This window comes from Myotis yumanensis, unplaced genomic scaffold (assembly GCF_028538775.1).
Source record: "Myotis yumanensis isolate MYYU_CA2020_CCGP unplaced genomic scaffold, mMyoYum1.0.hap1 SCAF_7, whole genome shotgun sequence".
Classification (NCBI taxonomy): domain Eukaryota; kingdom Metazoa; phylum Chordata; class Mammalia; order Chiroptera; family Vespertilionidae; genus Myotis; species Myotis yumanensis.
The window spans coordinates 12,810,319-12,826,742 of record NW_027223758.1 but is presented as its reverse complement, the minus strand read 5'-3'; the positions used below and the strand labels follow the sequence as shown (position 1 = coordinate 12,826,742).

General features: G+C 38.0%; 1 protein-coding gene across 6 annotated transcripts in view; it reads right to left on the bottom strand.

The window, feature by feature from the left end:
- The window catches only part of STAU1 (staufen double-stranded RNA binding protein 1), a 63,378-nt gene that overhangs the window by 41,787 nt on the left and 5,167 nt on the right, over positions 1-16,424 (bottom strand). For 2 of the 6 annotated variants that reach the window (XM_070419789.1, XM_070419791.1), the window contains exon 2: positions 9,881-9,951. The exons of 2 other annotated variants lie outside the window; for them this stretch is intronic. Coding sequence is in view for 1 of the 4 variants with exons in the window: in XM_070419795.1 (XP_070275896.1) it covers positions 847-971; positions 2,592-2,796 (330 nt within the window). In the remaining 3 variants the exon portion in view is untranslated. Of the gene's footprint in view, positions 1-846; positions 972-2,591; positions 2,797-9,880; positions 9,952-16,424 lie in introns of those variants that run through there. 2 more of the 6 variants (XM_070419790.1, XM_070419795.1) reach the window with 2 other exon arrangements.

Below are 16,424 nucleotides of genomic sequence, written 5' to 3'. Positions count from 1 at the left end.
ATGCTATGGTTCCTAATTATGATAGTGGTTGGTGTTACTTTTAGTCAAATGAAAAGAGAAACTTGTTATTATTTAAGGCTTCAGGTTTGCATGTCTACAAAAAATGAGACCTAAAGAGATAATTCATTAAAACTAGTATCAGAAATAGAAGGCTACATTCCTTATCTCTCATACTGTAACTTCTCATACTATAGCCTCTCATACTACACTGGCAACAGATAAAACTAGATATGCAAACATTTAAGTTCCAAGATCTGCATTAGCAAGAATATTAAACAAGCTTAAAAAACTGAATTCCTGAACAAATAGTAAACATTTACATTATAGTCATTATTCATTCTCTAAGATGAGGGGAATGACAAGGATAACTGACACCAGAGACAATTCGAAAATACTCACTTTGAGACCGATTCCTACCTCTCGTCTTCAAACTTTTTACTTGATGGCTAATAAGTGGCAAAACTGATTTTCAGCTCACCCCTCTCCCTGCCCAGTCTAAGGTATGCTTGTAAACGAGCAGGAAAGAAGCCAGAGGTAGGCTGTAGCCAGGAGGGCGAGAGCCTGGAAAACTCACAGGAAATCATTTGCAGCTGGTTGAGAATATACTAATTGGAGTTTTAAAAGCAAAATGTCCTAAACAGAAATATATCTTTTATTTGACCCATTCTACAAGGATGAAAAAAGAAGCAACTTGCCAAAATCTGTCTCTTTTCAATCTCTTTAAGACAACCACAGCAGTTTGAAAATATGTATTTTGAATCACAGCACCACTCGCAACAGCATAAAAAAGGAGAGAAAACATTCCTGATGGGTTATAAATGCACAAGCAGTATGAACAATATTTACCTTACAGTGAGCTGGACCTTGCTCACGCAAAAGCTTATACTCAGGCTGAATCTTGTTGAAACGGGCTAACTCATTCACAAGACACATTGGGGTTTTCTCTTTGGGGTGTGCCATGCTAGAAGGAACTGAAAAATAACGTAAGAGCATTGAAGTCAAGTATATAGACTGCTGCTCTCCTATGGATATGAAAAAGAGGGAAAACAAACTGAAGGTCTAAGGATTTAGAGTGGCAGTAATCCAAAACTGCAAACCACAATGGGGGCACATGTCTGAAGACAGCTGGAAACTTTTCTGAACCAGTTGAGGCCAGCTCACCTGGGAGAGGGTGTCTTCAAAAGAAAGAGAATAAGAAGTCAGGGGAATAACTAAACCATGGCAAGCAAGCAAGATCTGAAATCAGATGAAGAACAGCTATTACAACTAACCAAGAGAGTAACAAGGAGGTCTTTTGAGCAGACATACACTGGTTACGGCAACAGCTATCAGCTGTATTGTAGTCGTTATTTCACAACACGCAACATGCCAACACCATTTCTCAAACAATAACTGTCATTTTCCACACACTTAACTTCTCATTCCAGGGTGTCCCCTAGTCTGATCTCCAGAGGTTGCCATCCTCAGATCTTAGCTATTTTTGAAAATTATATTAAGTTAAATAAAATGGCCTCAGTGGGCAGGAGCTTTATAAAGTCAATAGAATGCAGATATAAGACACATTAGAAGAAAAAAGCAATAAATCACAGCGAACTGAAATAGTTGATGCCATTGCCTTTTAAGCCGGACTTAAATGGCAAATGTGGGTAAAACTGAATCTCTAGGATTATGACAAGTCAAGAATGGTATCTGGTGAGCCAGTCCAACGAAGTCTAGAGCCATGCAGCTCAGAGTGGGACAAGCTAACACTCTAAGAATAGATTTACAAAGTAAAGGAAATAAAATAATGAAATGCAAAGGAAATTATCAGGTGTAACGGGTAGAAAGGCACCTGTTACAAGGTGACTCTGGCATGGAGACACCCATGCTCACACTCCATTTAATTGGTTTTGCCACTTTAGGGAGTGAGAGAGAGAATATTGTTTTTAGTTTTTTTTAGTCAGGTGTTTCAAGTCTTTTCTAATCAATGAGCACATTTTTAGTTTCCTAATAATCAAATTTCAGTGCCTCTAAACTTATTTTCTTTTTATAAATCTCTGCTTCTTCGTTTAATCTCTAATTGGTCCTCACTAGGATTTCTAAACTACCTCTGGAATCTCAACTTAAACTTATTCAAAATAAAAATTAACAAATGCCAATGCACTCTTCTGCTTGCCAGTAAAGCTGACTATCCCCTTGCTTGGGATAAATTCTTAGAGACATACAAAAAGGGGGCTTACAAGAGTTCTTTGTCAGTTCTGGGAAATCATTTTAAAAGCAGAATTTTCCCATACAACAATGACTATCCAAAGTGGAATTTACTGTTCAATTCTCTCTGCCAGCCACCACTTTACAACAGACTAGACATTATAGTTTAGTTTTCAATTCTCTTTTTTTACACTTTGAAATGGTCTGTCAACCAAGACCTCCATTCAACCCAATGCACAACCAAGTGTTTTATATCTGAGATAAAAAAGCTTGGGCAGTAATATTTTCTTCTGCTTCTTAAAGGTAAATATGAGAGCTCCCTAGCTCTGCAATCTACTTAGATCAAAAAACAGGCTGAGAACACATTTGAAACAGAAGACACTTGGATTCATACGCTTGCTTACCTGCAGCTGCAATGGTGGGTGTAATAGATGCAGAGGGTAAAGCAGAGTTTTGAATAGGTCTACCTGCATTTTCAGAGGGCAGAGAGCTAGTAGTAGAAGGAATACTCATCAAAGGCTGTGAGAGAAGAGACTGGTTCTTGTTCAGTATTTGGCTCCCTGAGAGAGCAGCAGATGGGTTCTGAACTTGCACTTGAACTTGAGACATGGTCACTTTCAACAAAAGTGAACAACTGCAGGTAAACAGCTTTCAGTGCAGGTTAGTTCAGTGCTATGAAGTCTAAAGTTCTACCTAAAAGTTGTAAGGGAAAGAAAATAAAAAGGTAAATTATAGAGGAGATATGTAATTGCCAATGTTCAGTCACAACTGGTGTCACCTTCTCAAGTATGAAAATAGCCCTATTTAGCATGTAGCTATGTCCATGTATTAGAACTGTTTCTCCTTGGTATACAAGAAGGTTCCTGGTTTTGTGACTTTCTCAGTGTTTTTAAATTACTTACAATACCCTTATGTTCTGCATGTTCATTTTCTGAAGAAAATCAATAGGGTATCATAATATTTATTGGTGACTATTAAGAATTATAAATTACAACTTATATTAAAAATATAAAAATGTTAAACTATGGAGAGGTTTTTCCATACTATATGGAATATGGTAAAAGTTCTGGCCTCAAAATTCTAGGAAGCTGAAAGCAAACTGGGTTGTAACACCATTAATAGGTGAATGTAAATAATGCTTCCATTTAAGGGCAATGTGCTCAGATTGGCACCTTTAGGGCTTTCCTTTAGGTTGACTGAAGAAAGAGAAGAATTTCTCACTTCTGCTGTTTCTTTTTATGATGGTAAAAGATCAATTTGTTTTCCTAAGAGTTTTGTTTTGAGATGGTCTCAGTTACAGACCCCAAAGAAAATTGTTGCACTCACATCAATGCTTGATCCTGAGAAATCTGAATAGCAGAGAACATTCTATGGATTTGTACAACTAAAAGCAAAAATAGAGATGAAGAAGAAGAGAGGAACAGATTTCAGACTGGCAATTTTATTGCTGTGGCTGGTAAAGCCTCCTAGGGAAGCAGAGGAGATTGTTGACTGTATCGTCTAAACTTCAAAGGCATTCTTTCTAAATACATTGATTTCTCCACAAGTCCAAAATAAGGACAGTTCTGCTCATTTTCATGACCACCATTCAAAAAGCTGAAAATACTGAAGGCAAAAGTACTCAAAAAAATAACCAGAAGCAACAAAGAACAGAAAGCAGAAACCAGCAAACAAATGAGAAGTTTTATTAAAGAGTAACTGTTCATCACTTTTTCTCCCAAAGTCTCAAAAATGATTTTTAATGAAAGCTAGACCTCTAGAAAGAGATGAATGACCAGAACAATTAAGTTACTTGAGGATTCCTGGCATATTCTCTCTTGCTGAGAGCAAAAAGGACTGCAAACCTCAACCAAACCAAACCAAATCCAAAACCTCAGCTACAATATGACTTTGGATCACAGAGGCATAAACAGTACCCTATTCAACAAAATTGCCCAATATTGCAGTTATTTCTTGTTTACTTTTGGAATCAGAACCAAATAGCAGTTCCACTGAGGATCTAGATAATGATCTTAGCAGACAAGCTGCCAGTGTCAAGAAACAAGTCCAGAACCACTGTTTCATTGTTTTTATTTCCTTCAGTTGCCAAAATATATTTCTCTCTCAATCTTCCTCCTCCCTCTCTTATTCACCTCATTCCTCTCCCTCTCTTTCTAAACTCTGTCTTGAGGGCATTTTTTTTACAAAAAAAAAAAAAGGTCATTTATAGTATACTCACAACACATCAGGACACCAACTACAGGTCACAGGCCAAAAAGTAGCCAAAAGGCCATAGCTGGTTTGGCTCAGTGGATAGAGTGTCAGCCTGCAGACTGAAGGATCCTGGGTTCGATTCCAGTCAAGGGCACATGCCCAGTAGGGTACATGCAGGAAGCAGCCAACCAAGACTCTCTTATCACTGACTAGAGGCCCGGTGCATGGATTTGTGTACCAGTGGGGTCCCTCAGCCTGGCCTGCAACCTCTCGCAATACGGGACCCCTCGGGGGATGTTGGACTGCTGGTTTCGGCCAGATCTCCTGCAGGGATCGGACTGAAACCGGCAGTCCACATCCCTTGAGAGATGTAGTAGTGCACAAAGTGGCAGGCGGCCCGGGAGGAGCCCGAGCCCAGGCCGGACACCACTCCTGCCCATCCTGGCCCCACTGTGACTGCTGCACGCTGTCCAGAGGGGCGAGGCAGGAGCGGCTCACACCACTGCAGCTGCGCTCGCCAGCCATGAGCCTGGCTCTGCAGCGCTCCAGCTGTGGGAGCGCACTGACCACCAGGGGGCAGCTCCTGCGTTGAACGTCTGCCCCCTGGTGGTCAGTGCACATCAGTGCTTAGGGTTTTATATATAGAGGTGTTTCTACTTCTCTCTCCCTCTCCCTTCCTCTCTGAAATCAATAAATATATATATATTTTTAAAAGTAGCCAAAAGCAAGTGTTTGCTTCAGAGTCTACCCATACCCCAGAAGGAGCAATCCAACTCTGCTCTCCAACTCTGCTCTGGGTAACTCCTGAGAGTCTGAGACTTGAATGAATGACTTAAATTTAGAAAGGGAGGGGCCCAAAAGGATCTATTTTGGCGAATGCTATCTGCAGCAGGCCCACTGCCAGCATTTCCATCACAGACAAAAACACATAGATTTTCTAGAAGTTGAGAAAGGGAACAAACTTTTAAGTAAAATGTCCCAAAAATGTTAAGCTCAAGTTCACCTGAAGTTATGTCTTTATAACAACTGGTTGAAAACAAGTAGTTCAAAACGTAATAAAAAAAATTTTACTCTCCTAATAAGGCTGTGTACTTTACAAATTTTTAACTTTCAACACGAAAACCCAAAAAACAGTACTTATTTGCTAATAAATTTTTAGTCATTTATTAATTTAATACTTCTATGTGTCTTCAGGCCTGAAAAGAGAATCTAAAGCAGTGGTTCTAAAGAGGGGTACATGTGACAGTATCTGGAGACATTATTTGGATGTAACAACTGGGGGACGTGGGGACCTACTGGTATCTAGTGGGAAGAGGGATCAAGGATGTTGTTTCAAGTATACATATACTAATCCACAAAATAAAATCTTACACTAATATAACAAGTAGCTTATATATTTTCTAATACAGAAAAAGAAAATCCCCCTTTCACCTCAAAGGCTCTAAAAAACTGATGCTAATATTTTACCCAAACAAATGCTCCTCTCCTAAAGAGAAGCCTGGCAGCTATCATAGTTATGAGGAAAAATATATTGTTTACCCACATAATTCAAAGAACAAATAAAGCTTTTGACTACTGCTGTTTATATAGCTCATAGCAGCCTTCAGGGGAATCATGGAATTTGGATATATTACGTCTGTATAAATTTAGAACTTAGTGCTCAACAGTACTCTGTCCTGAAGATTAAATCCTTAACTGAAAACTTGTTTTTTCTTTTTAATCTATCTTTAAGAATTGTTTTCCACCATATAGATTAGGGACTCGAGAGATTAAAATACTTCGTTGAAGTTTTCTTGTAGAACATCGGTATTTTACACACAGTAAAATTAGGTTGAAAAGTTTGAAACACAAAGACTCCTCAGTTTTTCCCAGCACTGAAAACACCTTTGACTGTTAAGCCTGTGTTATGCTATTTCCCTGCCTCCTGCCTCCAGCACAGATGAGGGCCTTGGTCTTTTCCTACATGAAGAGTTTTAGACACCAACTCAGGAAAACACGTTTATTTTATTCTTAAATCCAGAATTTACGAAGCATATATCAGCACTATACCACAAAGAGGGGTGATATAACAGAATTATGGGTATGTCTTTTGAAAAGACTCCTAATTCCAAGCCTCTCCTCGTTGGCCCTGTCCCCTGCCCAACCCCTCCTGGGTCCTAACTTTGGCTTGGTGATACAAAAATCTTTTTTTTTTTTAAATATATTTTATTGATTTTTTACAGAGAGAAAGGGAGAGAGATAGAGAGTCAGAAACATCGATGAGAGAGAAACATCGATCAGCCGCCTCCTGCACATCCCCTACTGGGGATGTGCCCGCAACCCAGGTACATGCCCTTGACCGGAATCGAACCCGAGACCCCTCAGTCCGCAGGCCGACGCTCTATCCACTGAGCCAAACCGGTTTCGGCTACAAAAATCTTTTCATAAAAACATAGAGTCTCACCTTGGCTGGCAGCTTCCATTTTACAAGTGCCAAGTACTTTTTAGTGCATTGTGGGAAGAGGAACAGGAGCACATTAAACATTACAATAGCATTTTTAAAATAATACATGATGTGCTAAAAAGTGATCAGACACAAAATGCATATTCTTCACTAAGCAGTGAATCTACCAAGACTAGGCCATACTGAATACAATGTGAATGATTTAATACACAAGGCAGACCCTTCTAGAAACAGTTTACAGAACTATCTACAATAATGGTTTAGTCTTATTCACTCTCAACTAACATTGTTAAATCATTGTAGTATGACATAACTGCTTTAACAAATATAGAACAACATCGTTTTTAATATCTAATTTTTAACTGGATTAACTTATAATTTATAATAAAGTATCTGTACTTTTGTGTAATCAACACATCATTGGCCATTATAATAAGTGATGTCTCCAAACAAGATGTGTTTAAAAAAGAAAAAAGAAAGAAGTCATCTTTATTCTAGACAAGATTTTAAGATAGCCACAAACATTTCACTAAATATCTCCCCATTAAACTCCTTTATTAAATCTTGTGTGGTATGGAAAACACAGATACAAAGGAGTACTCCAGTTTCTTGCCATGATAAAGCACTTGGAGTATCAATAGCAACTTTAGGACATATTCATCCAATATTCAACAGAAATTTATTAAGCATCTGCTACATGTGAACCCTTATATGTCAGATTGTACATTCTCCAGTGATAGAATTAATTTGTTAAAGTTTTCCTCAAAGATAGAGAAGAGATCTTTTTTTAAAAATATGTTTTTACTGATTTCAGAGAGGAAGGGAGAGGGAGAAAGAGATAGAAACATCAATGATGAGAGAGAATCATTGCAGATGTTTAAGCAGCCAACTGTAAATCTATTCATCTGTTCTCTTTAATTTTTGAGAAGCTCCATTCTCAGAGAAACTTTGTAAACAACATGGAAAAGTTAAGGAAGAAACCACTTTTCCTACAATAACCTTGAAATATGCCTAAAATACCTTTATTTCCAAGATGTTTTTCTGATACATCTTTCTAGTTGTAATGTGCTTGTATGTTTTCTGCAAGTAAACTTACTCCCAACTTCCCCTCCCTCCCCCCACTAGCACCTGCCATTCCCTGCCCCTGGAAAACAGAAATTCATTGACTCCAATAATTATCCAAACATCTACAGACAGGGCACCCACAGGTATAGAAACATGACAATCACTACCATCATAAAAAATCATTTCCAAAGAGACAACGTCAAGCAAATAATGTCCAATAGCAGGCCCATATGTCAAATCACAATACTAAAAGGTTCTTTAAAAGAAATATGACCAAACTACTTAAAAGAAAGAGAAAAAAAAAAAAAGACCATTATGTACTTGGTACTCAAGAGGAAGACACAGAAAAAGTAACCCTGATGAGACACAATCACCTATAAGACAATAAAATCAGCCAAAAATAATGCCTGGAAATAATCCAGGCTGTTCAAGACCTTTGCATCCAATACAAGTGACTGAATGTGGCCCCTGTCTTACAGTTGGCCCAATGCCAACTGGGCAAGGGAGGATTTTCTTTCCACACAAATGTAACCATTGGGTGGTCCATTTAAAGAAACACTTCCTAAAAGAGAATTCATTATTAAATGTTCATCCTAGAATAACCATCACACCATACTGTGTACTAAAGAAAAACAAATTACCTCTGCAACCTAACAAGCTGCAAATCTTACTTTCTTTTTTAGCTCTAAAACCTTATCAAGCTCCCCTCTCTTCCCTAGATAAATTCTTAAAAATAACTAAACTCAAACACATTATTTTTATAAACTGGAGGTGTTTTTAAAATCTAAACTTATAGAAACATAGAAAAATGTTTTAAACCAACCAAAATGAATATCTATAATATGCTAGAGATTTTTAAGAAGTACCTTGTGACATATTCTTAAATAAGGAGCTTGGTTCAACATAATAGTTAACTGGCTTTTCCTTTTAGAAAAGGGAAATTGTAGTCTGTAACCATGTGCCATCTACCTAGAAACAAACATGACTGCATTTACCATCATCTTCATGCAAAACAGACCAGTGCCAAGACCCAGTTTGTAAGAAACCAGCCTTGCTGCTAAGTAGCAACCAACAATTTTAAATTAAATCAGACTGAGTTGTGGCTTTCAGTTTTACTCCCAATTCAGATAGCAATTACGTATCCAACTTTTGGCAAGCCACTGCCCAAAGCCTCAGATACCCCAAATCACTTTGTAATCGAGTATTTGACAAAGCCTCAGTCCTAGCATCTGAGAGCTAAAACCCTGAAGGTATGATGTTATTCAGTTCTTTGGAGGGGGGGAAAAAGGCATTATACAAAGTCAGTATGATGAGTGTAAATCCATTCACTGAGCTTTGTACAAGTTCTCTAATTTCCTTATGCTTCAATTTCCTCATTCCAAAGGATGTTGGATTAATCTGTCCACTACTGCCACCTCAGAGATATGATACGATGATGTGCTTTCAATTCTTAGAAAGTGCTAAAAAACACAAAGTAGTGTATTTTGTAGATAAAAGACTGTAAAATCCTAGGAATACTCTTACAAAACTTTTTTGGTCTAAATGATCACAGCCAGTGGTAAACAGAATTTGAATCCTAACCCTATCTCATGATAGAAAACAAAGCTGAATTAGTTCCACAGGTTTGAAAAACAAGTTTAACATAAACAATCTGAGAAATCAAAGGCAAACTACAAAAGTTTCTATAAACAAGACACTTATTTGACGAATAATGTTAATGACTTCAGTAGTCAATTTTTACATCTCTACATTTAAAGTATATGGCAATGCCAGCTAGCGGGTTTTACATCTTGCCAACAATTTCCCCTGCATTTAATTGCTTTCTAATTAAAATCTCAAGAATAAAAACAAATTCAAACTATATAAAATCTCTTCTGTTTCTCTAATATTATAGCCAGAAGTAAATGTCATTTTCCACATTAGTCACTGAAAATTTCAAAAATATTATGAATTATGAACAGGCCTGAAATTATAGAGCCAAATTATGTGTACCTTAAAAAGAGGTGCTCCAGGAACAATGTTGTTGTGGTTCAGGTCTGAGAGGTTATGTGGTTAGAAAACCCCTGGAAAATAAGAAATAATAATTTACAGAGGATATCTTTTTCTGAAAATGAATATATATAAATGGCTAAAGTTTTGGGGAAATCTAAAACTTCCAAGTAGGGAAGTTTCCGAAAACATGATGTCCTGGATTGGCACACTCTAGAGCAGCCGCGGGCAAACTACGGCCTGCGGGCCGGATCCGGCCAGTTTGAAATGAATAAAACTAAAAAAAAAAAAAAAAGACCGTACCCTTTTATGTAATGATGTTTACTTTGAATTTATATTAGTTCACACAAACACTCCATCCATGCTTTTGTTCCGGCCCTCCGGTCCAGTTTAAGAACCCATTGTGGCCCTTGAGTCAAAAAGTTTGCCCACCCCTGCTCTAGAGTCTACAAAAGGCACGACTGCATAAACATGAACATAGGATACAGTAGAAATTTCCTTTTTGGTCTCAATTACTTTCTGATAAGAGAGCTGTGAATAACTAAGATTTACTTTTTTAAAGAAGGAACTGGACATCATCTATTGCCTAATCACACAAGCCTGATTTTTAAACTGCTTAACTACTAGTATTTTATTTATAAATGCCCTTACCATGTGCTTGGTGTGCAAATACAATTTAGATAGGAAATTTTACAAAATGGTACCTTACACATAAATACTCTTAGTTTAAATTGCAAAATACAAAAAAGCACATTATATCTAATAAATCCAAATCATAATCCTTCTTTAGGATTTTAAGTGACATAAGAGTTTAATTCTCATACTCTCAGGTCTGCTTTATCTAGAGTTTTCCCACCTTTTAAATGGCAGGAGTCGGTAGCAAACAGAATTTCTCACTTTGAGATGCTTTTTGCATTTTTATGTCATTTATTTCTGCTCTGATCTTTATTATCTCCTTCCTTCTGCTCACTCTGGGTTTTTCTTGTTGCTCTCTTTCTAGTTCTTTCAGATGTAGAGTTAGATGATTTACTACCATTTTTTCTTGTTTTCTGAGGTAGGCCTGTACAGCTACAAACTTCCCTCTCAGGACTGCTTTCATTGTGTCCCATAGGTTTTGATTGTTGTGTTTTCATTGTCATTAGTTTCCAGGATGTTTTTAATTTCTTCTTTGATCTCATTGGTAACCCAATCAATATTTAATAACATGCTATTCAGCTTCCAGGTGTTTGAGTGTTTTGGATTGTTTTTATTGTAGTTTATTTCTAATACTATGCCATTGTGGTCTGAGAAGATGCTTGGTATGATTTCAATCTTCTTGAATTTGGGGAGACTTTGCTTGTGACCCAATATGTGGTCTATTTTTGAGAATGTCCCATGTGCACTTGAGAAGAACGTATATTCTGCGGCTTTGGGGTGAAATGTTCTGAAGATGTCCATCTGATCTAGTGAATCATTTAGGATTGCTGTTTCTTTGCTGATTTTTTGTCTAGAGGATTTATCCAGGGATGTCAGTGGTGTATTAAAGTCCCCTACCATAATTGTATTGTTGTCAATCTCTCCCTTGCTATCTTCCAGTTGTTGTTTTTTTATATATTTGGGTGCATATGTGTTTATCAGGGTTATATCCTCTTGCTGTATCGTGCTTTTTGCATTTTTAGAACATAATTTTGCTCATTTCAATTTCTCACTGCTACTGTGACTTAATAAACAAAAAATAGCTGTTTACTGTCCAAATGATTTTAGAAATAAAATCAAGTGCTCTTGATTAGCTCTACAATATTTTAACAGCTCAAGCTCTTCTTTTTGTAGTATACTATAATAACAACTTTCCAATCTAGAACCATTTGTTCCATAATCTCACCCAATCAAAAACTAACATGAATGAAAAGTGGAAAAGGGCCCTAACCGGTTTAGCTCAGCGGATAGAGCGTCGGCCTGCGGACTCAAGGGTCCCAGGTTCGATTCCGGTCAAGGGCATGTACCTTGGTTGCGGGCACATCCCCAGTGCGGAGTGTGTAGGAGGCAGCTGATCGATGTTTCTCTCTCATCGATGTTTCTAACTCTCTATCCCTCTCCCTTCCTCTCTGTAAAAATCAATAAAATATATTTTAAAAAAAGAAAAGAAAAGTGGAAAAGGCCTCTGAGCAGCCCAAACAGATGTCTAAGACTCACCTAATTGAGTCCATGCCTTTTACCAATGGGGCTTTCCTCCATTCAAACCCATCTATAATGAACAACTATGGTAGATTTGGTTATCTAGGTTTCTAGCCCAAAACAGAAGTTAAATAATTAGACTGAGAAAAAAGGAGCTGCTAAAGTCAGACATAAGGAAAATAGTAAGAAACAACCGCCAACCACTCAAAGCAAAGTAAAAAGGAGGAGAGAGGAGACATATAACAGTCTGCAACCATTTGGATTCCAAACATCGTTACACAACACAAGTGATAGCTGACATTCATATACACATTCACACTTCCATAAGTAAACATTTTTTTAAATCCTCCATTTTCAAATGATAATCCAAAACCATCATGCTTATTACCAATATATGCATACAGCACTTACTCCAAACAGCAGCAGAGAAGAAAGACTGTGGGTTAAACACAATTCCCTTTCTTTCCCACTCAAGAAACATACTAGAAGCCAAGCACATGAATTAAATTAATTGCTTTAGCCCTAGCCGGTTTGGCTCAGTGGATAGTGTCGGCCTTTGGACTGAAGGGTCCTGGGTTCGATTCCAGTCAAGGGCACATGCCTGGGTTGCGGGCTCGACCCCAGTAGGGGACGTGCAGGAGGCAGCCAATCAATGATTCTCTTTCATCATTGATGTTTCTATCTCTTTCTCCATCTCCCTTCCTCTCTGAAATCAACTAAAATGTATTTAATTTAAAAATTTCATTGCTTTATTCATTCAATAAGTAATTATTGAACACCTACTATTTGTAGGCACTATTCTAGACATTGACGAGAGAGGAGCACACAAATAAGATATAGTCTCTATCTTTGTGAACTTCACATTTGTATAGGTATAACCTTGAACCCAACACAAATTTAAGTAAATAATTCACAGTGGCATTTTAATTAGCAGTAACAAATCATTTATAATACACATCACCTCATAACTAAAGAAGACACAAGAGAACGTAAAAAATCTCTTGGCTACAAAATGCTGATTTAGGATAAGGGCAAACCAGCTAGCACATGGTTGCCTGGGTATGGTGGATAAAGCTCTTGATTGGGGGTCTGAGGTTTTGGGTCCCAAACTCTGGTGCTCAGATGAATAATCCTGACCAAGTTACTCTTGTAGGCCTCAACCTTTTAATGATTTAAATGATATTACCCCCACCAATTTCATGATTAATAAAACAATAATCATATGAATCTTGAGTGAATGACTCGTAATGTAAATAAAATGCTTATAAACTGACATGTCATACCAAAGTTAGCTGTTAAACATCACTTTTTAGGGTATACAGTAAATAATACATAAAATGATAATTAATCACATTCAAAGCACGCTAAGAAAGAAAAAAATGTAGCAAACTTAAAAGAACCTCATCCTTCCAAAAAGAATATTTTTTACTTTATTCTTTTTTTCATGTTTGGTGCTTATATTGATAAATTCTCAGTTAAAAGGGAAATTAGTAGCTAGTCTAAATGTTCCAGACTGTAAAGGTTCACTCTTTCACAAACCAGAATAAAACTTATTGACTTAAGTATATTTGACTGTCATCTAGGTAAAGGGTCATGGAGCCTTAATGAGCAGGTTGGTTAAATTGTGCAACAAAGAACATAAGCATCGAAGCATAATCAGACTTATTATTACATGTAAATTATCTTCTTTCTGACAGAGGAAAGGACTGCCTAGTATTTTGTACAAAATCACAATGGCACCAGCAGACAATGGCCCTATTTCTATCAGGGAGGAATCTACAAAGGTAGAAAATCCATGCCTCAGTTAATTTTAATCTATCTAAAGCATGAACTTCAAAGAAGCAAAAATGTGTTTGGCTCAGTGGGACCCTTCATCAGCCTGCGGAATGAAGGGTCCCACGTTCGATTCCGGTCAAGGGCACGTACCTTGGTTACAGGTTCTCCGGCCCCGGTCGGGGTGTATGCAGGAGACAACCAATTGATGTATCTCTCTCACATCGATGTTTCTCTCTGTCTCTCCCTCTTCCTTCCACTCTCTCTAAAAATCAATGAAAAAATATCCTCAGCTGAGGATTAATAAAAAATAAAAAAGCAAAAACGTGAGAATCAGACAAAATCTAATCCTATCTAATAAAGAGGTAATATGCAAATTGACCATCACTCCAACACACAAGATGGCCGCACACATGTGGACATAAGATGGCTGCCACAAGATGGCTGGCAGGCGAGGGCAGTTGTGAGCGATCAGGCCAGCAGGGGAGGGCAGTTGGGAGGAACCAGGCCTGCAGGGGAGGGCAGTTGGAGGTGACCAGGCCTGCAGGGGAGGGCAGTTGGAGGTGACCAAGCCTGCAGGGGAGGGCAGTTAGGGGTAATTGGGCCGGCAGGGGAGCAGTTAGGCGTTGATCAGGCTGGCAGGCAGAAGCGATTAGAGGCAAACAGGCAGGCAGGTGAGTGGTTGGGAGCCAGCAGTCCTGTATTGTGAGAGGGATGTCCCAGATTGGAGAGGGTGCAGGCTGGGCTGAGGGACACGTGCCCCCCATGCACAAATTTCCTGCACCAGGCCTCTAGTTAGATCATAAAGCTCATGCCTGAGGGGAGCCATTACTGTAACAATTTAAGTTATCTGCTCAATTCATCCCCAAAATAAACATATTTCCAACACCTTTTCATGATTAACTGGAGACACTCATATGTCATTATAGACATATAATGACACAGTTGCCTGAGTTAAGGTTAAACACAGAATGGAAACTCATATACCATCTCTCACTAAAACCCCAATCCAAAAGCAGATTTAATTTCATTGATCTAGCCTTTTAAGGCTAGCCATACTACCTGGGTGGACAACCAAAGAGGCTTCTTATTCAGAAGATCACTGATTCAGAGAAATTGTTCAGGATGCAGTTCCACACCAAACAGAACATTACAGTAAGTATTCCCAATACCATCAAACAGGAAATGGATGTCAGAAATGGCTGGGAAGCAAAAAGAGCAACAACCACCTAACCCTGTAAAGTTAACTAGAAGCTTATTTAACTCACTTCCAATTAAGCAGAATACTATAATTCTAAAGAAATTAATTTTCTGCCCTAGCTGGTTTGGCTCTGTGGATAAAGTATCAGCCTGCAGACTGAAGGGTCCCAGGTTCAGTTCCAGTCAAGAGCACATGCCCAGGTTGCAGGCTCAATCCCCAATGTGGGGTGTGCAGGAGGCAAGCAATAGATGACTCTCTCTCATCACTGGTATTTCTCTCTCTCCCTCTCCCTTCCTCTCTGAAATCAATAAAAATATGTACTTTAAAAAACATGAATGTTCTTAGCAACAACCTGGTGTATATAGTTAATAAATCATTTTTTAACAAGCTTCATGAAGGATTATAGCAATAATTTAGAGTAAAGCCTCCTTCAACACAAAAGGTTACCGAAACATCCTCCACCCCATTTACTAAGTACTCCCCAAACCTTTGAATCAGCTTAAAAATTTTAGTTTAATTTGACTGCAGCAATCTATCACAACAAACAAAAATAAACTGTAGCCCTGGCCAGTGCTGCGCAATGTCTAGCATCAGCCTGCACACTGAAGAGTCTCAGGTTCGATTCCCTGATTGCCAGTCAAGGGCACATACCTCAGTTGCTGGTTCCCTACCCAACCCACTTTGGGGTGCATGAGGGAGGCAACCAATCGATGTGTCTCTCACACAACATACAACTTCAACTCTTGGCACAAAGTAAGAGCTGGATAAACAGCAGCTTTTATATTATTAGATAAATTCAATCTGACTTTTCAGATTCCTTTCCTGCATCAAATAACCTTCACCCGATAATTTTAACCTGGCGCATGGTAAGAAAGAACAAATATTATTATCCAGCAAATTCACTAATCCTGTGCTCAGTCACATAAACATCTATAAATATAAACTTATAGGTACATACCACTTATAAAATTACACAATAAATGGAAAGAGAAAACATGTTAACTAAAATCAACCTACTCACTGGGCAACCAGTACTAAAAGCTACAACAAAGAGAGAGACAATCTGATTTGGAGAAAAGATCCTAGGGCGCTTAAATAGATTTTCTTAGTTTTTCCTCTCGTAGACATGACAAAAACAAACATCTAGGACAATTATGACCTCTGTATCATAATAAAATGGCCTGTTTTGCTTCCATTACTGTTATAAACTCACAAAGCCATCGTCACACTTCTCTCCCAAATCAGATTCCATATTAAACAGAAGCCGGTGAGCCATAGATATAATATTTAAAAAACTAATTTTTAATTGAAAGCAAATACTTTCTTGGATATATTTCCCTACTCTTGCTTTCACTAAATATATTTTGAGGGAGCACACTGAATATACTTTTTTAACAAATAAATGAATGTGTGTAATTC